General features: G+C 47.0%; 1 protein-coding gene across 1 annotated transcript; it reads left to right on the top strand.

The window, feature by feature from the left end:
* The first annotated feature begins 1,766 nt into the window (after positions 1–1,766).
* On the top strand, positions 1,767–23,371 carry SRPRA (SRP receptor subunit alpha). Its single transcript, XM_026657922.2, has 13 exons — positions 1,767–1,846; positions 4,590–4,753; positions 7,776–7,936; positions 8,957–9,122; positions 10,806–10,959; positions 11,717–11,826; positions 12,542–12,660; positions 14,293–14,379; positions 14,967–15,139; positions 16,442–16,655; positions 17,544–17,707; positions 17,873–17,971; positions 21,842–23,371. Exons 3-13 carry the CDS (start codon positions 7,816–7,818, stop codon positions 21,968–21,970), a joined length of 1,536 nt encoding a protein of 511 aa, XP_026513707.1. The 5' UTR covers positions 1,767–1,846; positions 4,590–4,753; positions 7,776–7,815; the 3' UTR covers positions 21,971–23,371.
* Positions 23,372–23,475: the final 104 nt, after the last annotated feature.

Here is a 23,475-nt window from a genome sequence, read left to right as displayed (position 1 = left end):
GTGGGGAGAGATTTGCCTGGGGGGGCCCTGGTGCCCCCCATTCTGTCCTGTGGCAGATGTTGCAGTTGATAAAGAATAGGGCTTCCCTGTAGGGCCCCCTCTGAAAAAAAGCATCATTGTAATTTCTGATCCAGTTGTCACACAGCCCTCTGGAAGACTGTCCCACTGCTTTGTAGTCGGGGCTGTTGCCTGGGCCTTGCCTGTATGTATCCCACCCACAGTATCCCATTGCTGTTCCCCAGGAGATGCTGAGATGTGCCTAGTCCCCTAGGCTGTGTTACAGCCAAGGGGGCTATGATTATCTCTGGTTTATGCCAGTTGATTGTAGGCCTAGAACTTCTGGCAATTTGCCAAGGCTTCTGGCAGCAGCACAGTGGTGGGGCCTCCCCATCTTCTCCTTCACTCTGGCTGCTGGGGGCTCATGCTGCTTCCTTAGCTGTGGTTGCTCACTGGGAAGTGTGGAGGTTAGGTATAGACTGCATTCCCAATTCCAGCTGTGTTTAGGTGAGATTAAGCAATGTTCATGTTCCCTGCCCATGTAATGTCATTTGAGACATGAAACTGAGATCCTAGTCAGCATAGGAAAAATTCTATGCTACTTATAAGATATGTTGCAAGAGTTGAAGTGTTAACTTTGGTGTCCAGGACTGATTCCAAGTGTAATTGCAGTCTACCTCCCTAAAGTCCCTGTGTATTTTCAGTTGACTACAGAATTCTTCACATCTTGTGCTAAACAATTGTGTATCATAGCTGTGTATTGTCAGGTGGTTGCCATGATCCGCTTCAGAAGTGACTGCTTTCCGAGAGTAGATTAAATTGTATATAGACTGAAATGCATTTGGTCCTCTTGGGATGAAAGGTGCTATGTTTGGCTGGTGTTTACCTTTTCATCTGAGTGTGATTTAGCTGTTTGCTACAAAGTAGCTTCAGCTGCTTATAGGCTGAGGACTTGAATCATTCTTGCTACAGATGTATTGAGAAAGGGTTTTTTCCAGTCTGATTGCGAAGTTAGCACTCTCCTGTGTGTACTGCTGTGAACAACAACCTGTTGTGGTCTATAGCAGTTTCTTATGTTTGTAACTACAGTACTTGGTGTGGCTGCAAACTGTGTACAGTTTGCATTAGGTTGTTGCTAAGTCTTAAACTGTTGACAGGAGTTACAAGGCCTAGTGTGGACATGCAGATACTGTCTAATATCTTGTGGTTTGGAATACTGAGGGACGACCACTTGGTTCTAGGGAACTTTGAAGGCTGGTTTACAGCTTTAATTTGATCGGGGTCTCCATACTCTTCAGAGTTAAACCTATTTGGTTACAGAGCTAAACATCTGAGGGATATAAAGTGAAGGTATAAAGCTAGATAAGAAACAGGTGATTCAAGAAGGCTGTTCTAGTTGGCATGAGCTGCAGAAGAGAGCTTTTATTGGGGGGGGGGGTGTATACACACACACATGATCTGGGAGGAGGGTCCATGAGGCTGCTGGGGCTATGCAATGAGGGGTTTTACATACACTCCCTATGAAAAGCATGTTATTGAGTAATGATTCCCAATGCAAGAGAACAGGTTGTGATGCAAGGCAGATGCTATGAACTAAAGGTGAGGACACAACAGGAGCCTGCAAAGAAGACTCCAGCAACTAGAACTCTGGGCATTTGTATACAGGGAATTCTTCTCCAGCTGTAGTGCAGGCTTATATCCCGCTGCATGAAGTGTGTACAGCTCTTCTATGGTGGATTAATTGTTTTATTTGTTTTTCTTTTAGGAGCGAGGTGGCAACAATTCTTTTAACCATGAAGCTCTTACACTTAAATACAAACTGGACAATCAGTTTGAGCTTGTGTTTGTGGTAAGTAAACTATATGTTAACAGCCCCTCCTCTCTGCCAAGGTGTTTGGGGCAGGTTTATAGGGCTCTGTGTCTTCCTGGAATGACATAAAACCCCTAATAAGCTATACTGGTGTATTAATAAACAGATACTTATTAGAACATCTTAAACTCAAGACACTGCGCATGGCTGAAAAAGCCTCTGTTCAGAGCAACCGTCCAGTCTTGCTTCATGACCTTGAGTCAGTTACTATCACAGATGCAACAATGAAGCACAATGTGCTGTAACTGGGATATCTACCTCCAAGTGCAGAGCCTTTGAGGTGAAATTAACATATGAAAGATATTTTGAAATCCTTAGATAAAATGTGCTCTACAAGGTGTATTTCATTTTTAAAATAGTGATAGGCTGTTGTGATTCCAGAACAGCCATTTGTTACCGAGCAATAATAGGGTGTATGGTTTGTTATAATATTGACCAAGGACTCCCGGCTGCTATTGTAGTGAGGTGACTTGTCCAATTTACTTGTGAAGTTGAATTGAATCGCCCAGGTTTAACAGGGTACGCTAGAACGATCCATACAAGACTCAGTGGCCAATTGTAACTGGTACTCCAGTTGCATTTTGGGGTTGCTTCTGGTCCATTATGTATAATGGAGGTGCCATTGGTGAGTGGGTTTAGGAGCCATGGCACTAGAGGGCACTGAGATGTCATCTTTTTGTGGGTGGCTGGTATAATTCCAGTGGTGATTCTAACAACCCTTTCAAGTAAGGCTCAGTCGACAAAAATATCTCTGAAATCTAAAAATCTGGGATTTTTACTACAGGAGGAGGCCTGGGGTGAAATCCTGGCCCTACTGAAGTTGGTGGCAAAACTCTCATTGACTTCATTGGGGTTGAGAATTTATCCTTGGTCTCATCTGAGTGTGTCAGTCTCTAACAGATCCTGTCAAAAGCCTCAAGTAAAGTAATATGGGAGTCCCCCTTCCACTTTGCTATAAGTGGGAATCTTAGAGCCTTGAGCAGTGATGATAATGCCAAATATTTGCATTCTTTGCTTGGCATGGATTGAATTGTCAGCAGCTTTTTACGTACATTTAGCCAGATTTCTTTCAGTTTACAGTTTTGTTTTTAGTGTTTGATTTAAATGAGTTTGATGAGGATAGCCATGGGTTACAATGTGCAGATTAAGGCGTCAGTGGCACGTGTATTTACCATCTGATCTGTTCTGCCTAATGGTTCTGGATGCCCTTGGCTTGGGGTCAAAAGCCAATCCCAGATTAGCCAGGTCCCTCTATAAGGTCATCTTGGATGCAGTTCGTACACTCTTTGTCCTGAGAATAGCTGCTCTATTTGGGGATGTGAGTGAAGGCTCTGTATTGCTGTGAGGTAATCCATGGCTACCCCCTTCCTAATGTGGTAAACGGTGCCTTTGTACAGAATAATCTGTACAGTAGGTATGAAGGAGAATCCCCCTCACCCTTTAGTGCACTTTAAATTTAGGGATAATTTAGGGCCTGATTCTGTGAGATGTGCCCTCAGCAGGAGAAAATGACCGCAGAGTTGGACCCTAAAAAAGTGCTTTAGTGGGTGTGTACTAAATGAACTTTGAGAGTAGTTTTTAGCAGTACCTGCTGCTATTTTGATCTATATTCAGCAACGTGTGTGTGGCTAGTGGCTATTTTAATCATCCAGCACTGTAGATACTAGCAGTTCTAGCCTTATGATGTAGAGTAGGATTGAGATCGGTCTTGTGAAATCAGGCTTGTGAAGCTGTATAGTATGTTACAGTTTCTAAAAACTAATTTGGTTAATGTAATGGTTCGAAATAGTAAAATGAGGACACATTTCAAGTTGAAATCTAGTACATTTAAAAAAGTTAGAAATAGCTTCATGTCGTATCCCTGCCAATTTGTGATTTTTACAATAACATCTTCCTATTTAGGTTTTTTCTACCCTATCTGTGAAAGTCCAATTCAAAGGAGAAACTGACTATACCCAAAGTGCTCTCAAATGTACAACAGCCCAAGAAAAATGAAGATTTTTTTTTCCTGATAGTTGTTAGTATCATCTTAGGTGTTTGTAACAATAGTAGATACAGTATTTTCCGACCTGTGCTTTTTTAAGTTGATTGTTTCCCATTTAACTTAAAATGCTAATACATAGAATTTTCCTTACGGCATCTTTGAAAGTTTCTGATCTCCAAAGCTTTGAAGTGGACTCTGTAGTCCTAGAGCAGGGGTCTCAAACTCCCAGCCCGCGGGCCATCTGCGGCCTAAGAACCTCCCCAATGTTGGCCACAGGACTCCAGCAATTTTGGGGCCGGGTCTCTCCCTTGCCCCCGCCTCCCCCCCTCGCACGTCCCCACATACCCACTCCCGCCCGCAAACTCCCTCCCAGAGCCTGCACCCCAATCCCCTACCCCAGACCTCCTCCCAGAGCCTTAGGCAGGTTGGGGGTGAATTTTGGGGGGGTGGGTTCTGAGTGGCATGAGTGACATTATTGGCCCGCTGGGAGGATTTGAGGACTAGCACTGGCCCTAAGGTAAATTGAGTTTGAGACCCCTGTCCTAGAGTCATAAATTATCTAATTGTCAAGATGGCAGCTTCTTCTATCTCCTTTCTCACATTTAAGCTATTTAGTGGTTGTTCTTGCTAGTTAGATGTAACAATAAGAATGTGTTGCAGTGTATCTTCCTTTCAGCTAATAATACATAGTGTCTGCTTTCTATCAGTGCTTGTAACTTTCTGTTCACTTCCTTCCAGGTTGGGTTTCAGAAGATCCTGACTCTAACCTATGTGGATAAGTTGATAGATGACGTCCATAAGGAGTTCCGGGATAAATACCGCAATGAATTCCAGCAGAAAGGCACTCTGGGGCTCCTCAATGGCACCTTTGATTTTAAAGAGGATTTTTTACACCTCCTCCGGTAATGAGACCATTTCTGCTGTGGCTCAGTTTCCTTGTGTATCTCCTTTGTGCTGTGTTTTGAATGCCCTATATTAGGAATTGGCAAGTGGTCTGTGTAGCCATATTATGTCTGTGCACTCATGCAGTGTGTGCTGTTTGGGCTCTTATTTTGGCTGTCTGTCTTCCATTAGGAATGTTGGAGGGAGTGTTGTATAATGGTTAGTGCAGGGGATTGAGTGCACTTCCACTGACTTGCTGTGAAGCTCACTAGGCATAACCTAAGGATCCCATAGTGTCCAAAAGAGTTTGACTAAACAAAAAGTCTCCCTCAACTGAAGTCCTTTGTGAACCGTATCTGACTGGAGCAAGAGATGGGAGCTCACCTGATCACAGGCTGTTATGCAGATGTGGCTGCTATGCCAAAGGACTTCTCATATAGGAGAAGTGACCTCAGGCTAGATACTCAACATCCAATGTCCTGGATTGGACCAGCCAGCATGGCTGCTTTCAGTGCCCCTCTCTATCTGGAACCAGCGGAACATTGAGGTCATCTCAGTCAGAACGCTTGGGTCAGGGTCGTGCTGCATGGTCAATTTGGAAATAACTGAGTTAGCTGTACTGCCCCCAGCTGGCTCTCAGTGATATATGCGAGTCAAGGTGGTGGCACTTGGCCATCTTGCACCCAACGAACTGGCCATAAAATACCAACTTCACATCAAGGGTCATCCCATCAACAGATCTTCTGTTCTGAGGCAGGCTTACACTGTGAGTGGGACCAGAAGCAGGTGGTATAAAAGGCGTTCCTTTTGAGTCCATCTTCACTCCCTATACAGCCAACCTCTCCTTCCCCCAGCATCCCTGATATGAGTCACTGCTACTTCACAAGTGCCAACTCTGACCAATTTCCAAGCTACTTGATTGTAGAAGCCTTTGGAGTGTTTTTCATCAATGATTGAGATCCTTGATTGTGGGGTTAGAGTGGGGCAGATAATGTCCTAGTTAATATGAAGCCACGGTGAGTAGAAAGTCTGTTTCCCTCCCTGGTGAGACAAGCATCACAGCCTCTGCCAAAGGAAACAGGTGAAATCGGTGGTTTCAGGTTCTGGAATGATTGTTCTTGATAGAAGTACCAAGATTTGGTCACGATTTAAAAGGCAAAAATAGTAACTATTAAATCCTAAATGTCGGATAGGAAAGGCCCAAAAATGATCCTGCTCATTGCCCGCATCCCAGTTTGGACTTGGAACCTACAGGGTATTTACTTACAGGGTATTTTCTAGTGTTTTGCCCAAGCAGTGGGGCTTCCACAGCCTAATCCCTGGCCCATATCCGGTGCACCTATTGATTTGTGGGGGTTTCAACTCTGGGATAGGAATGGCTTGTTCCAATCTTCATGCGCTTCCACCAGCTGATGAAGAGCATCCTAACAAACCCCTCCTAAAGGCCAGGAAAGGCAGTAGGAACTGAATGAACAAACATCAGTTTCTTAAAGATGCAGATTTAGTCCATGGGAGTCTCAGGTTCCAGGTTTCCTCCCTTAATAGGAAATAAGTTGTTGTATGCAGTGTTGTAGCCATGTCAATCCCAGGATATCGTGGTGCATTTGTCCAGAAATTCTTTAAGGTGGCCCATGAAGAAGTTGGCGTATTGGGGAGCCATCCTGCTACCCATGGCTGTTCCTGTGGTTTGGACAAAGTGTTTGTTGTTGAATGTAAAATTGTTATGGGTGAGGATGAAATGGATGAGTTTGGGGTGAATATCTGAGGGTTGTCCACTGGCTTGTAGATATCTGAAGCAGGCAGCTATGCCGTCATTGTGAGGGATGTTGTGGTAAAGGGCAGTGACGTGGTGAGGATGGTGTTCTGAGGGAGGTTGTTAATGTTGTGGAGTTTGTGAAGGAAGTTGCTTGTGTCCTGGAAAAAGCAGGCTCTTTGTGTTGTAAGTGATTTGAGAATGATTTCTATGAGTCCCGATGTTCCATGAGAGCCATGGCCCACCGATGATGGGTCTGCCTGGTTCCCCTGTTCATTTATCTTGGGAAGCATGTTGAAAGTTCTTGGGGGATGAGTTTGTGGAATTTCTCTTGGAGGAGTTTGGGGAAGGATTTGATACCCTTAAATTCCTGGGTAAATTGTGGTGTGGGGTCATCTTTGAGTTCTTTATACACCTCTACCCCGATATAACACGACCCAATATAACACGAATTCGGATATAATGCGGTAAAGCAGTGCTCCGGGGGGGCGGGGCTCACGCTCGGGCGGATCAAAGCAAGTTCAATATAACGCGGTTTCACCTATAACGCAGTAAGATTTTTTTGGCTCCCGAGGACAGCGTTCTATCGGGGTAGAGGTGTAGGTGATGTTGGAGAGTTGTCAGTTGGCCTCGTTATCATAGTCATAAAGTTGAGGACAGCTGTGAGCCCCATGTGACTGTCAGCACCCACAATGCCCCACTTTAGTTAGTGCAAGTGCTCTTGGTGAGAACGTGCAACAGCAGCAGAAGGAGAGTAGTGTGGACACCCACAGCCGATTGAATTACTGTGGTGGCTGTAGGTCAACCTAAATTAAGTCGACCTAATTTAGTAGTGTAGACAAGCCCTGAGTACGTTTCGCAGGCCTGAAGAAGAGCTCTGTATAAGCTCGAAAGCTTCTCTCCCCAACAGAATTAAAGATCCAATTAAAAATATTATCTCACCCAGCTTGTCTCTCTAACAAATGACAAGCACAGATAAAACTGTTTTTTCAGGAAGAGAAGATGTTCAATAGTGTTTTTCATCCCTTGGCTTTTTGTACAGTCACATAAAAACTGCATAACAAAAACCAGAGCTTAATACTGTTAGTCAATAAGTGAGCAGAGGCACTGGGACACAGCAAAGGGAGAAAAGATGTCTTCAGCAGAGATTTGAAGAGCTGGAGTCTAACCCCAGGGAGTTGAGGTTTGCAGTATGGTAGACTCTTGCTCCAGTGATTATCATGGTGTGATGCTAAGTTCTGGACCTGGACTGTATTTTGGAGCGTGAATAACACTTTCTTTTTGATCAGGGAAGCAGAGGAGAGCAGTAAAATCCGAGCTCCAACTGCCATGAAGACGTTTGAACAGTCTGTGAAGTCTCAGAAGACTGTCAAGTCTATGATAGAAACTCGAGGGGAGAAACCAAAGGAGAAAGCCAAGAACAAGAAAAACAAAGGTTCCAAAAAGGAGGGTAAGTGGATGCAACTGACAGATCCATGCAGTGGGATGAGCAAATAGCCCAGAGGGCTCCAAAACCAGGCTGTGACCAAGCCCTCAGTGACGGTAAACCAGCGCATGCTTGTCTGCAGGCACATCTGCCCAGTAACATCTGTTACTGGAACAGGTTGATTCAGATCCACTATTCTAGTTGCTTTTGCCCTTCTGTGGCTGCCAGCGTCCCTTGCCCTGCATGTAGCAATTGATTCAGTGAAACAGACCACTAGCTGGCAGGTCAAGGTGCATGACATGCAGACTTGCTGCTCATTTGCTCTGCCTTGTTTCATACAAGCTTAGGTCAAAATTTTCAAACTTGGGTGCCTAAAGCTAGGGACCTAAATCAAAATAGTCTGACTCCGGTGCTCGGCACTTGTGAAAAACAGGTTCCTTTGATTAGGTTCTTAAATATGGATTTAGGGCCTGACTTCAGTGCCTTTAAGCCTCCACCAGGTGCAAGCTCTTTTGAGAGAAACCTGGGAAATTAGCAGAGGGGAAAACTAGCATTAAGGTTATGGGATTAAGCGCTGAGGTCAGGGAAATCCCAGAGTTCAGGTCACTTTGTCACTGGCTCAGTCACTGCCCTACTTGCCATTCTTTCCCCCTATTTAAATGGAAAACTTACTGTATACCATAAATCGCAATCACGGGAGATGGCTTCCCTGGGAGCCAGCTCATAACACTGCAACTTCTGGAAAAGGTTATGATCGCAAACCTCGCTGCCTTCAGACTGAAATATAAAATTCACTTCCATCTAGTTCCAAACTCTTCAGCTAGGGGCTAGAGACACACACAGATACCTTACATAAAGGGGTTTATGTCCTGATGAGCAGGGTGTAGAAACCTGGATAAATGTTTAGCATTGCTGAGCTAACTCGTCTGGGATTCCCTGACTCCTGAGTGCTTGTCAATTGCTTGATCACCTTTTAGCACTGAGTAAAAGCTGTTTCCCTTCAATCATGTGTGTACGTTGTGGTGAGGGCTCTGTCTTGTCCAGCTTCAGGAACCGAAGCTGCTACAGTCCCCAGTAAAGCAGCCCCAGATGCAAAGCAGAACCCTCCTGCAGCAACTGGGGACAGGGAGGAACTGACCAAGGATGAGATCCTGCAAAAGAACCGTGAGGAATTCTTCAAGAAGCGCCTGAAAGGAGGAGAGAAGTCCAAGTGAGTGAGAGGATGACAGACCTGTGTCCCCCTCTCCAATCTGAGAGAGGTGGTGGTGGTAGGGTGGCAGATCTGTGGGGGAGGGTTTCACCCATCAACAATGGACAAGGATCTATTTATCATACTGCTTTTGAACCACCAACTTTTGTCAATTGTTCTTAATGTGTTGGGTGGATAGTGGGCAAGAAAGCTTCAGACTCTCTTCCTTAAGATGGAACAAACAGATCTGCTTTTAAAATACCCCTCCCTAGCATTACAATGCAGGAATATACTATTGTTCCAATGACAGTGATGACCTGTGCCCTTTCTAATCCTGAGGACTGGCACATGGTGTGGCTTTTAAGGGCTTGTGCTCTTTGAAATGTCATTGCCATATTTCCTGGGTGAAGGTGAGGCAGCAGGAGGTTACCTTCAGGGCCGGCTCCAGGGTTTTGGCCCCCCAAGCAGCCAAAAAAAAAAAAAGCTGCGATCGCGATCTGCGGCGGCAATTCGACGGAAGGTCCTTCGCTCCGAGCGGGAGTGAGGGACCGTCCGCCGAATAGCTGGTCCTGCCGCCCCTCTCCAGAGTGGCCGCCCCAAGCACCTGCTTGCCAAGCTGGTGCCTGGAGCCGGCCCTGGTTACCTTAGGGCTCTAATGAGGTAGGCTTAAACAAGACACTGGCTTTTGAAAAAGTATCTCCTTGAGCTTGTTTGAAAGTGTGGAGATAGCACTTTCTGGGCCCTGTGAGTGATCCAGTGCTGTCCACATGTGTCTGCCCTGTGCATGACCAGGAACTTAGACAAAGGGTGAAATCCTGGCCATGTTGAAGTCAATGGGAGGTATGCTGTTGACTTCAGTGCAGCCAAGATTTCACTCAATGTGAACTTCTTTGAAAATCACCTGATCAGGCTGCAGCAGCTATTGGAATGCCAGACACTCAGTCTGCCAGCGGTGGCAAACTGCCATCATTCAAACATCTCCTGTGGCTTTTGGCTTCTTTAGGATGCCCGTGTCATTCACTGGAGGGCGGGGAGAAACACTTTTTGGATTCACAAACTGACCAAATTTTATCTGGGACAGCTGTACAACCCTGTTTCCCAGTGGTACATGTGACTCAAAAGAGAAGGGTTGTATTGGACTAACAGTTAGAAACCTCCTCAGTGATGGGACTCTCATGGTAAGAGCAAAGGGCCGCATGTTGAATTGTACTGGGGACACCTACAGATCAAAGCAATTCGTTGCACTAAGTTTGACAGCGGTACGAGGTCAGAGTTGAGGCTGGTTTGGTGACCTTTGCAGTACGCTTCCATACTTCATCTTTTTTCAGTTTAACCATAACTTGCTATCTTTCTAATCTTTGGATGGTTAACACGAGTCTTCCCTGAATGTTGCCCGTGCTTTCTTGACTACCTCCAGATTAAAGGGATGCTAGCAACTTACCCTACAAACTGATGGGGGTCAGAAAAGAATTCTCAAAGCTGGGGAGGGATGTTATGGAAGTTCTCTCATTCGCTGAATGAGAGAATATTGGCCACTATGGAATACCTGGTGAACCAGTCCCACATGGTAAACCCTATAAACTCATCCCATTCATATGGGAGACACTCCCTGCTTAAAATCGCTTCTTGTAGTTCACTCATGGTGGGACTGTCACTGCTGTCATCATAGAGTTTGCTTTAATAGCTTCTCCTCTGCCTTCCCAGCAAGTCCCCAAAGCCTGAGACTCAGAAGGAGAAGGGGAAGAAGCCCCGTGTGTGGGAGCTGGGGAACTCTAATGCCAAAGTACTCGATTATAGTAACTCCACTACCAACGGAAACACAGACACTTGTCCCACAGAGGAGTATGACCCTGACATGGTAAGGTCCTAAACATTCCCCTTCCTATAGAATGATTAGTCTCTGTGCTAGGCCCTGGGGCATTGCCACTGCAGCTTACCTTCACCTGACTTGTGGATGGAGATCCTGAGAGTGGCCCAAGCTCCATGGCTGGATTAGAGCATGCAGAACTGAACAGAAACTGGGGGGTGTGACTGCTACAGATGAGGTCTTAGTTAGGCAGTGCCTTCCCACTAGTTTGCCAAAGTTATTGCTCAGTCTCCACTAGGTTGTGGAAAGCTGCACCCATCTGGCTCCTCATGGTGCTCTTACAGTTTTGGACCTCAATGCCAGAGGAATCATCTCTTGGAGGAACTGAAATCAGCTCCCAAACTGCTAGAAAAGCTGTGTGGGGGAAGGTGGGGGAACCTACCTTAGGGGGATATCCATGCAATATGGAAGGTTGTTTTGTAGATGGAGCAGAGGGCTGGGAATCGGGACTCTGGGATTCTACTCCTGTCTGTCATTGCTTTGCTGTGTGATCTTGGGGGAAGTTATTTCAGCCTTCTGTGTAAAAGGAAACCACCACTTAGCTCACTAGGGAGTTGTGGTGATTAGACAATATTAATAAAACTCCCCAAAGTCCCCGCAGGTGCTACAGATGGTCACATTATTCTGACTGGCCCCTCACAAGAGTTCTCTGTACCAGTGAGCCAGTGAAAGAAATCAACTAAGGCTTAAATGCCAGGTTCTGATTCTCTGTATGGCTTCTCCTCTCCCCTACCGCCATCCTTTTCAGGCCCTAGGAGATCGAGATCGGGAGCCTGGCCGCCTTTATGATTTGGAATATGAGAGTGATGAAGAGGAACCTGAAGAGGAGAAGGTTATTCAGAACCCTTCACAGCCCAGGTAAGTCCTCCTGCAGCCCCCCTATCCCAGCTATCTCCTTGCTTTATCTCCTTCAGCTTTTCCTCCAACATGTCCAGTCTGCTAAGCTTGTATAGAGTAGCTTACATGGATCTCGGGCACTGCTAGCTGATGCCTTGGCTTTAGGAAGGAAGTATTGTCTTAACGCACTACATGGTTTTGGCCTGCTTTGTCCCAAATGCTGGTGCACATGGCGAATAAGCAGTCGGCTGTGAATGGCCCTTCCATTTCTGCAGGCTGAGTCATTAGACTAAATGATCCTGTAATCACCACTTCCAAGCCGAATCTGTGTTCCCTCAGTGACTCTTGATATACCGTTGGTACCTCTCTGGGCACGGTAACTGAGCAAAACCCGTGCTAGTTCCCAGACAACTTTGGAACTTGTTTCATACAGAAGTTTTGTACAAGGTGAGGTTTGCAAACCTAGCTCTGTCCGTGCTGCTCACAGATCAGCTAATACAGACCAGCGCCCAGTTTGAACTATTGCCTGTTAATCTGGTTCTCCTATTAAAATGCCATGGAACTAGGGAGCAGCTGAGTCCCAGAAGGCGAAAGTGACCAGCTGCATATTAGCTTGAGAATTGCAGTCATGGCTGTCCAGTCTTCTCCTCCCTTTAGCTGCTATTCTCTTCAAGAGCATCACCATCCCTTTACGCTTGAGAGCTGTAATGTGTAACCACACTTTGCTTGTTCACAGGGCTAAGAAGGGTGGTTTGGGAGGCATGTTTGGGATGCTGAAAGGCCTGGTGGGTTCCAAAAGCTTAACAAGAGAGGACATGGACTCTGTGCTGGAGAAGATGAAGGATCATCTGATCAGTAAGTCTGGAATGTCTCTTACAAACTAGTACCCTGTGGCCTTGCTTTCGGGGTCAGGCTCTAGAGCGACTGGTCTGCATTTGGAAGGAGCCATTTCTCCAGTCCTGTCGCTAAAATTCTATTTCCTTTTTTTTTGTATCAACAGTCGCATTAAGGATTTAAAGTGACTCTTCCAAGAAGTGGGGTTGTAGCTCTGCCACGGATGCTGTAGGTTGCCCTGAATTTTACCCCGTTAGCCAGTGATCATGGAACTGTTGCTATTTCCAGCCTTTCTCTTCAACTTTTCTTCCAGTATTGTTGTTGTCTCTCCTTAGCGGCGTTTGGAGTTCGGTTATGTCCTTCCACGCTGTCTATAAACTGTGCTGCAGGAGCGTTGCATATGCTATTTCCACAGCATGTGTTCTGCTGCCCTGAATATATGTGCAGAACAGGGCTTGTGGAGGGAGGCTTAACAGAACAAAGGATGTTGGGGATGTGTCCCACATACAGCACTCACCATCAAAAGTCCCCCTTGATGAGCCTTTTCCTGGATGCATGGGCCTGATTTTAAACTTGTTGAACTGGGGACCCACTTACCCAGTGTCCTACGTTGAGGTAGATCCTTGTGTTTTGAATGATATCGAAACAAACCCGTAACATAGCTCTGACTACAATGCTGGTGTAAAATTTCTCTCAGGGACGTTTGCAAGTGGATCAAGTACATTGAGTGGCCAATTCTTCTGTGATATCAAGGTCGTAGGTGAAATCCACGACTATCTGTCACGTATCTTTCCTGTGGCATGACATGCTGGATAATCCCAGTTATGTCTGACATGATACCCTGTTGTTGGACTAGTTGATAGAGTGGTGCTTAGGATAGTAGGCCTGTAGGTTTGTGTGTCTCTGCACATTGTATTTAAGAGATCCTACTCTTTATATATTCTAATTGGTTTGCTCACATTCTGTAAAATGCCTCTTGGGTTGTACTGGTGACAAGGTAGGGAATGGTCAGGGTCTAGTGACAATCCTAGATTTTTAAGAGGGCAGTAATTCACCCACATCAAATCGAATCAGGCTGAACTGAATATAATGCACTTTTGGAACAGACTCAGAAGGGAACTAGTGTCCCAAGCAGTGATGTGGATGGGTTCAGAAGTTCTTGTCTCATCCAGAGGACTCTGATGGGTAGAGGAGGAAGATAAAATGGTTGGGATCATTGGCGTTGACTGATGTGGAGAGAAACCATTGGCCCCAAAACAGGATCTGTACTTCCCTGGGGGTCTGACAGTGAAGTCCTTGCTTTGATCTCCCTTCCCCTGGGGTGGGGGGTTGCTTCGGGGCTGAAAGATCATTTGAGGAAGCATCTGGGCTGTGAGTTGTGACTGGGGATAAGAGGGCACATTTCATGCCCTTCTCAAGGCCTTGAGAAGGGCATCTGCACTCATTGTCCATATTGCTGTCTGCTCTAGAGCAGGGTATGATTGGCAATGCCAAGCTCTGCTCTCCCTCAGGGGCGGATTACCCTCCCGACTCCTCCTCCCTTGGAGCTGGCTGGGATAGAGACCTTCTGGGGGGACTGGGAGAACCCTGAGTCCTGTAGCCCAAGAGTCTCGCAACGCTAACATCTGCTCCTTTGCCTTTTCTCTTCCAAAGCAAAGAACGTTGCGGCTGAAATAGCTGTCCAGCTGTGTGAATCGGTGGCTAAGAAACTGGAAGGGAAAGTGATGGGCACCTTCACCAGTAAGTGTTTCTGTCCTTCCATTCAAGGAGCTGCTCTGAGTTCTCTAACCTATTAGCCCAAGTCTCTGTAATGCCGTCTCATTCTTCCCCCACCCACTGCCCTGATGCTTGAAACAAAACGTGCCAGTCCCAGCAGATCACGGCTGCTTTTCGGCTGTGTTTCAGCCCTTCTAATATTCCAAGGGACATGGGACCCTGGGCTTGTTCCAGCCTGCCCTTGAGGCCTGTTTGTGCTTGCATAGCCTAGTCTCTAGTTGCCAAGTGGCTTGTGACTCTCAGTGCATGTGCAGAAGGGGATAACCTCAGCCGGTGTTTCTCCTGCTGGGTAAGCACCTCTCCATGGTTTAGGAATGTCTAATCCACTACAGTTCTGGATTCCTGTAGTTTGGCCTTCAATTGGCAGATTAACAAGGGAACAGCCAGTCTGCTCCAAAGGGAACCCACATTCCTGGGCGTGGCAGTTGAGCCAATCTAGGTTGCATTTGACTGTTATGCTCCTGAGATGCTGTGGGAGAAGGATGGGCAGTGCTCCAGCCACCTCATCTGGGATCAAATGCTGACAAAGGTTCCTCTAATTCCTTTCCCAGCGGTGACCTCGACAGTGAAGCAGGCCCTGCAGGAGTCCTTGGTGCAGATCCTGCAGCCCCAGCGCCGTGTGGACATGCTGCGTGACGTCATGGACGCTCAGCGCCACCGCCGGCCATATGTCGTCACTTTCTGTGGTGTCAATGGGGTTGGAAAGTCGACCAACCTAGCCAAGGTAGGGCGCAGCCTGCATGCGTTCTCAGGGATCAGCTTGGTCACTTCAGGAGAATCCACCCTCCTTTCCTACTTATATTCCGGAGACACCATCTCAAATCCCCTTGGGCTATGGCACCCAGATTCCTAGAACCAAAACGTTAGCAAAAACCATTCCTCTGTTCAGTTCACTTCCTTTGTGGGTCCAACAGCTCTTTGAATTTTGTTGTGCTGATGGGCAGCTCAACTTCCTAAATCATGCACTAGTATATTGCCACTAGTCTGCACTACCTAGTGGGGATGGAGAGCTGGTGTGTGCTCTGACTCTATTCACATGCACACCTCCTTCCCTGCTGAAAAGCCCCTTGTCAACATCAGCAGGGGAGAAGAGATCCCGCTAACAGATCACTGTGCTAGTTACAGGGACTTCTACCAGCCTAGTCAATTTCAAAGCCCTTCACGTTTATCTTTAAACCCATGGCGTGGCTAATTAAACTGAGGATCTGGAGAAGCTGCCGCCTAGGACTCTTCCCTGTGTCCTTACCTCCCTCAGGCTCAGTCTGGCTTAGATGATCAAGCTCTTCCTACAATGTGTGCAACTGACTGGAAGGCTTGATGTGGTAATATGAACAGTGCTGTTCAATGCCTGACTCAAGCTATGCTCTGAGATCAGCAGGAAGGCAGCCCTGAACTGCAGCAGTGATGTTGTCATCCCTAGGATAGAGCTATCACTAGAGGCCAAGACTGGCCTGTGTGTACAGCCCTGAGCAGGCAATGGACATGCACCGAAGTGCTCTGGCATCCTTAGAAGGCTGTGTAGACATGCAGGGTATTGGTTACTACAGGCAGAGCTTAGTCATGCCTGCAAGCATGTGTGGGTTCTATTGGGGTTGGAGATAGGAACCAGTGCTGGCTTGATCACTGCCTCGGTGTGGTGTGTTCAAAGGGGCATTTCTGTGGGGATGGAGGGACGGGGGGCTGTAACTCAGCCAAGGGATTCGACTGGGGCCTGAGATGGAAGCACCTGTATGGATTGTTGGCATTATAGAAGAGCATGGAGCAGGTTCCCTTTTCTTTTTGGGGAGTGGGAAGGGGGGGCATTGCCAACATATTCACCACTCTCCTCTGGAGACTTGGGCCCTTCCCTACTTGATTTGTCAGTGACTGCCTTGGGCTGGGACATTTGGGGAATCTCCTTTGTTGACCTTTGGGGTGGTGGGGAATGACACAGCAAACTGCCTGCGGGTGGCATATGGGGCTGGGAGCTGAGCAGAGCTGGACTCAGGCTGGGGATGGTAACAGGATCTCTTCCCCCCACCCCCAGATCTCTTTCTGGCTGATTGAAAACGGGTACAGCGTCCTCATTGCCGCCTGCGATACGTTCCGAGCCGGAGCCGTGGAGCAGCTGCGCACGCACACCCGCCGCTTGAACGCTCTGCACCCCCCAGAGAGTCACGGCGGCCGCACCATGGTGCAGCTCTACGAGAAGGGGTACGGGAAGGATGCTGCTGGCATTGCCATGGAGGCCATTTCGTATGGTGAGCCCTAGCCCTGCCTTGGCCAACTCTTCCCGGGCGTCCAGAACGGCAGTCTGCTTTCCAAGCCAGGAGCTGGCTGTTCTAGGGGAGGGGGAGTGGTCACGGGGTGTGAGGTGGGAATACCAGTCAGGACTCCTGGCGTATCGCGTAAAGGTTTCAGCTGGGGTGGGGAACTGGACTGTTGGGCTGTGTTCCTGGCTTTGTCATTGACACTGGAGGTTTGCCATTCCTTACTGCTTCCTCGCCACCACACTTGTAATAGACTCCACCTCCTCTTCAGGTCCCCGGCCCAATGGACAGGTCAGGAACAGCCCCTGGTGGAGAGCTGGGTGGAGCACAGACTGGAGATCAGGGAAGGCTTCCAGCAGTGGGGATGGATTCCTCCTTTGTCCAGGAAATCAGTGACCTTGTGCATTAGCTGCCGTGCCCTCTCTTCTGAACTTGAACAGCATGGGGGGGTGGGGTAAGCCAGTTTCATAAGGGTCAGTGTGTTCCTCAGTTTCCCCAGTTGGGGATCAGTTTGCCTAGTGAAGGTTGAGTAGAAATCTGCCTACTGGGGAAGGTTTGAACCTACCTGCTCGAGAGAAGGGCCCAAGCTGTGACATCAAGCTGACCTTCCCCAGAGTGCAAGGCTCTTCATCTGGGGTCTTGCGTGGGCCCACAGTTCTAGTCCCCTAATTTTTATGCTGACTGGTCCTGTCCCAGGGAGGGGATTTATTATGGGTTGTGAGTGTCTTGCAGTGAGAAAATATTGTGAGGGGGGGAAAGAGACTTGAGTGAACCCCTGATACTCTGCAGAAGGGCAGTAGCTGGAGGAGCAGAGTGTGTGTGACTAGAACTCTCTCAACTTGCTTCATCTCATAACCCCCTTCACTTCTCTTTTCCCAGCACGTAACCAGGGGTTTGACGTGGTGTTGGTGGACACTGCTGGCCGCATGCAAGACAACGCCCCCTTGATGACAGCTCTGGCTAAACTCATTGCAGTCAACACCCCTGACCTGGTTCTGTTTGTCGGGGAAGCCCTAGTGGGAAATGAAGCTGTGGATCAGCTGGTTAGTTTCTGATTCTTTAACCTCAAACAAAATTCTACCAGAGGGAGAAGGCCCCTATCGGCATGAGCCTCTGTGTACACTTTGGGAGGTACTCCCATACCAATGATGGACACTTGCTTAGAAGAACCTACATGGACTTATTTCCTGGCTGTATTTTTCCCCTAGGTCAAGTTTAACAAAGCCCTTGCTGATCACTCCATGGCCCAGACACCACGTCTCATTGATGGAATTGTGCTCACCAAATTTGATACCATCGACGACAAGGTACGATGGCCATTCACTTTATACCCGGAGATTACTCATTCTTTCTCTCCCCATTGGAATCTTCTATTTTTAATGTCTTTTTAAATGACCCCGTATGGATCCTCTTCTTGCTGAGACCAAACAGCTGGGGAGAAATTGAGTAACTGTTTCTGACCTCAACAGGGCATGTTCTTTTGATGCATCAGTCAGATACTCGCACCCCTGAGACTCCTCTCACATGGCCTTCTTGTCTTTGGATCTACTTTCAAGTACCGTATATACTCATTCATAAGCCGAATATTTTTGGTAAAAAAGTGATGCATCGAAGAGTGGGGGTCGGTTTATAAACGGGTCTACACCAAAATTTGATGATTTTAAACTCTATGGAATCATTGAATTGAATATCTAATACAGGGATCGGCAACCTTTAGCACGCAGCCCGTCAGGGTAAGCACCCTGGCGGGCCGGGCCGGTTTGTTTACCTGCCGTGTCCACAGGTTCAGCCGATCGTGGCTCCCACTGGCCGGAGTTCGCCACTCCAGGCTAATGGGGGCGGCGGGAAGCAGCGGCCAGCACATCCCTCGGCCCGCACCACTTCCTGCAACTCCCATTGGCTGGGAACGGAGAACCGCGGCCACAGGGAGCTGAGGGGCTCCATGCCTGCAGACGCTCCAAGTAAACAAAACATCCTCACCCGCCAGCGGCTTACCCTGACAAGCTGGGAGCCAAAGTTTTCCAACCCCTGAAATACAGGGTCAGCTTATGAAAGGGTCATACAGTTTTTGCTATTGGGGGTCAGCTTATAAACGAAAGGGCTAAATAACGAGTATATACGGTAGTTTAATGACTTCATGTTCTACTTTGGGGTGGGTGGTGACTGCTGGATAATATCACAATATTGCACCAGGGCAAGTGGAATCTTTATTGTAGATCTGAATGGTTGGTTGTCTAAATTGAAGCTATTCCGATTGCTCCCCAACAGAGATCGCTTTAGAAGGGCTGTAACAAGCAAGACACAAATGGCCCACCAGGGAATCCCATTGCAGATCAGTACTACTAAAAACCAAAACAAACTCCAAAACTTGAGGCAAATTAAAGCTGCTCTAAATCTGTGTAAGGGAAAACTGCCTTAGCTCAGCACAATGTATAGCATAAAAACCTCTTGCACTCTCAAATGTCTTATTGATGGCAGCAGTTCAACTGTACAGGCTGTGGAGGATGTCAGCATAGTCCTGAGAAGGTGCTGGCCTCAGAGGATGCCCATTGCATGCCTGTTTCTCTCTCTTTTTTTCCCTGGACTGGTGTGTTAGGTATAAAAACCTTCACTGGCTCAAAAGGTTTACTCTCCACACCAGTTCCAGCTAGTGTTACCTAGCAGCAGGGGGTTTGGAAAGGCAAAGTGTCATTGTTCTTCCAGGCAGGGGATAGTTGCTGGAGAGATGTTTGAGCCCTCTGAACTTTGAGGTTGCTGACCTAAGCAACCGGTATCTGATTCTGACAATTATTAGTGTCAGTGCTGGACTTCACAAACATGGCTCAGTTGGGAACTAAGAGCCTTGCTTCAGTTGTCACTGCTACAGTTCCATTGAAAAGGTGGTGGGGAAGGCAGGGGATGGTTCATTTTATGCTGAGCCATCCACATCTGTAATTAGTTGAAAAGAAATTAAGGTCAGGAATGACCAGGTCATTACTTTTGCTGGCCCTTCTGACTGTTCACACTAGAGCTTTTAATTTCCTACTATTAGTACAACTGCTGGGTCAATATGAAAACTTATAGGTTAAAGCCCAAGAGGCCATTGTGACTGTCTGTGACCTGCATAACAGAGGCCAGAGGACTTCCCTAAAGTAATTCCTGTTTGAACTAGAGCCGATCTTTTAGAAAAACATCTCATCTTGATTAAAAAAATTTCTAGTTATGGAGAATCCACCACAAACCATGGTGAGTTCCAGGGGCTAATTCCCCTCACTGTTAAGCGTACTCCTTATTTCCAGTCTGAATTTGTCAGGTTTCAGTGCTGGCCATTCGATTGTGTTAGACCTTTCCCTGCTAGACTGAAGAGCCCATTATCAATGTTTGGTTCCCCCTGTAGGTACTTAGAGTGCGATCAAGTCACTCTAACCATCTCTTTGTTAAACTAGAGAGATTGAGCAGCTTGAGACAATCAGTATAAGGCAGGGTTCTAGTCCTTTAATTGCTCTTCTTGTGGCTCTACTCTGAACTGTCTCCAATTTATCAACATCCTCAAACTGTAACTTGACTCTTTCCCCTAGCCCTGGAGCGTCCGGGGGTGAAGCCTGCACAACCGCTACCAATTCTGGGGCTGGCAAAGCAATGCCCAAGGCTGCTGAAAGTGAAGAGTGAGGGAGGGATAGCTCAGTGGTTTGAGCATTGGCCTGCTAAACCCAGGGTTGTGAGTTCAATCCTTGAGGGGGCCATTTAGGGATCTGGGGCAAAAATCTGTCTGGGGATTGGTCCTGCTTTGAGCAGGGGGTTGGACTAGATGACCTCCTGAGGTCCCTTCCAACCCTGAGATTCTATGAAAGCTGCTTCCCTGAGTTACACCAGGATGTGCTTGAACCCTTCATGGTAATGTTCCAGCTCAGTGTTTTGCCCTGTTCCAGTGAAGTTTCAGGTGGTTTGATCAGTCTGTTTCCTAGAAGCCCTCTGCAGCCTTAGGGAGCCTTATCACAGCATTTAGTTCTGACAGGAGATGATGCAGAGCCACAGGAGCAACAAGCCTGATTCCTGCAGGGGCACCTGGCCATCACTGCACCCCCTTTCATGGTGAAATCAGAGGGATGAGCTGCCCTTTCCAGTGGGATTCCATGCTGGAGTCTGTCACTGCAGCTCCTCCCTGCCCAGATTGTAGGCAAGAATCACAGACACAAGCACTGATTGTTTTGACATAGTACCACTGCCTGGCAGGGGAGTCCATGCATGGTAAAAATTGGGTGTTGGCCTCTGCCCCAGGTAGATTTCAGCTGCACTGTACATTTGCTTAAGTGCTACATCTTTGCTCTGGTTCCCTGCCAAATCAACTATTGACTTTGAAAGACTGTTTCCATTCAGGGCTCTGAACTGTTGTGGCCCAGGAAGACAAGCAGCTGCTTTAAGGTCTGATCAGCAGGCTGTTTATTTAGCTCCAGGTATCAGCTTTAGAACGTGTTCTCTGTTCAGTGTGAGACTATGGAAGTGCTGATTGACTGGCAACTCCCTCAGACTTGTGAACATACTGGGAATACAGTTTAAAGAAATTCCTAGGCAATATAATACCTTCGTACAGCAATTAGGCCATTGTATTCTAAAGCTACAAACCTGGCAACTTGAAGTTAGTTGACTGGCAACCATAACATTAAGCTGCCACATCTCATCTAGTTAAAATAGTCACACCATCTTCTTGCATACCAATCAGATTCAGCTAGACCCTGCTCCAGTTCACCTGGCTATTCAGGGAACCATTGTCCCTTCTCTCAATGTAGTAAAACGCTCCCTCCATTTGCAATGGAACTCTATCTGCCTGATACCAGAGAGACTTCCCTAGCTAATCTAAACAAACTGGTCTCCCAGTTGGACACAGTCTTTCTTGCAGCAGAGATGGACTTTCCAGAGTTGCTTTGATTTATCCTATCCCATGGGGGCGGAGAGGGAGTTCAGGTTGTTTAGAATCTTAACTCGAATTCCTGGCTGTCAACCCCTTAAGTTCTGTGGTCTATCAGAAGAACTCCCTTCCAACTTGCTGTAACACTAATGGAAATTCAACATGCCCAGTGTACAGGCTTCTGCTCTAGCCAATCACATGATGTTTTTGTTAGGAGTGGGTTGTACATTCAGGCAGAGTCCTGTTCAACAGATCTCCTCAAACCAACTAATTGATGATCTTTCTTCCACAGGTTGGTGCTGCAATCTCCATGACTTACATCACTAGCAAGCCAATCGTGTTTGTTGGTACTGGACAAACCTACTGTGACCTGCGTAGCCTTAATGCCAAGGCTGTGGTCACCGCTCTCATGAAGGCCTAAAATCCAATTACTGCACCAAATTGCTGTTTGCAGATGTCTCAGAAGAACGTGCTTTACAATGTGACTGACTTGTCTTTTCAGTGTAGTGCAAAACAGAATGAAGGGATAACAGAGCAAGGGGCTGCTGCATCCACTACTTGCTTGAATACTTCCTCCTGGTTTTCACCAGTACACACCCCTCCCTTCACCTGATGCATGACTTTAACCTTGGAAGGAGGTTGCTGTCTTCAATCATGTTGCTTACTCTGTTTAGCTACACTTCTTCCATATTTATTGGCTATAAAGCTTATTTTTGGGAAGCAATTGTCTCCTTCAGGTGGAGCACTTGGGCCAGATCAGCTCTGTGCCCTTCAGCCAGTGAAAGCCCGTCCCCCTGAATTCCTTCATTCTAAGTGACTCAGCCTCCATGCTTTGTAGAGGCTGAAATTAGAGCTTTGTATTGTTCATATCTTGTGAGTGGTGTCTAAGACCTGCAGCACTTCAGGGCTGCTCTGCTACTAACTAACCATCTATGGACTATTTGGTTTGTTAAAGGTATTCTTGATCCTATGAGCCAATCTGGATTTTTAGACTTAGTGGGATCCAAGAGTATGAATGTCCCAGTCCAGGGGCTGATCCTACGCTGAGCTCTAAGGCTTGCTTTGCACATTCCATAGAGCAGAAATAGATGCTGCTTAGTGACAGTTTTAGTGTCTCCAACCTGATTAATACTCGCTGCTAGCTTTGACCATGGCAGCTCACCAAAGTTGATAAACCAAAAAGAGTAAGTCTACTCCTCTGTGCTTGTCAAGCAGGGGCCTATAGGGAAAATGCTGAAGTTGCCTTAAGGTCCCTAGTTCCATTGTCAATGGGACTCTTAAAGCAGGGCTGCCTAGGGCCACTGCAGCTCATAGCAAGCAGACTTCCCCCCAGGCTGGAACTGTTAATTGCCAAGAGCTATATCTCTATCTAAGCTGCAAGAGCATGGCCTGGATTCTGGCAAGCTACACTGCTTTAGGGTATAGGATAGAGCTGGTTTCTGTACTGCAAGACCCCCTTCCTTCCTCAGAAGCTGTTTCCACTGACTCATGCCTCTTTCTCACCAGTGTTGAGGATCAAAGTGATGCTACCACAACTCTTGCCTGCTGTCCCTACAGCATTAGCTTCTGCCTCTAATAACCAGCTAGGGAAAGGAAACTTTAGTGGAAGACAATGCTGGCTGCTTGCTGCTTTCCTGCCCCCCTTCTCCCTCCCTTCTGAGTGCCTCTAGAGATCCTGGTCTAAAGTGCTACATTGAATAATACAAAACTCTTGAGATGTCTTGTAGCTCTACTGCAGATGTGCTATAGTGCAATAAATTGAATGCTGTCTGCTAAAAGAAATACATAATTTATATAAAAATAAATTTCATAAATAAGTTGAGTGGTGTGTATATAGTTACCTTAGACAAGTTGTTTCTCTTGCTGGAGGGACACAATGCCTGACCAGCATAGGCAAGAACATAACCTATAGCAAGCTAAACATTT

The sequence above is a fragment of the Terrapene carolina genome, unplaced genomic scaffold (assembly GCF_002925995.2).
Source record: "Terrapene carolina triunguis isolate 2854851 unplaced genomic scaffold, T_m_triunguis-2.0 Scaffold374, whole genome shotgun sequence".
Taxonomy (NCBI): Eukaryota; Metazoa; Chordata; order Testudines; family Emydidae; genus Terrapene; species Terrapene triunguis.
The sequence above is the reverse complement of the archived record's forward strand: the minus strand, read 5'-3'. Positions and strand labels throughout refer to the sequence as shown.

Bases quoted from the DNA above. Each gene is read 5' to 3' on its own strand.
- SRPRA (XM_026657922.2), top strand. From the start codon at position 7,816: ATGAAGACGTTTGAACAGTCTGTGAAGTCTCAGAAGACTGTCAAGTCT. The intron at 9,123-10,805 runs GTGAGTGAGAGG...CTGCCTTCCCAG, and splicing joins AAAGGAGGAGAGAAGTCCAA to CAAGTCCCCAAAGCCTGAGA. The intron at 15,140-16,441 runs GTAGGGCGCAGC...CCCCACCCCCAG, and splicing joins AGTCGACCAACCTAGCCAAG to ATCTCTTTCTGGCTGATTGA.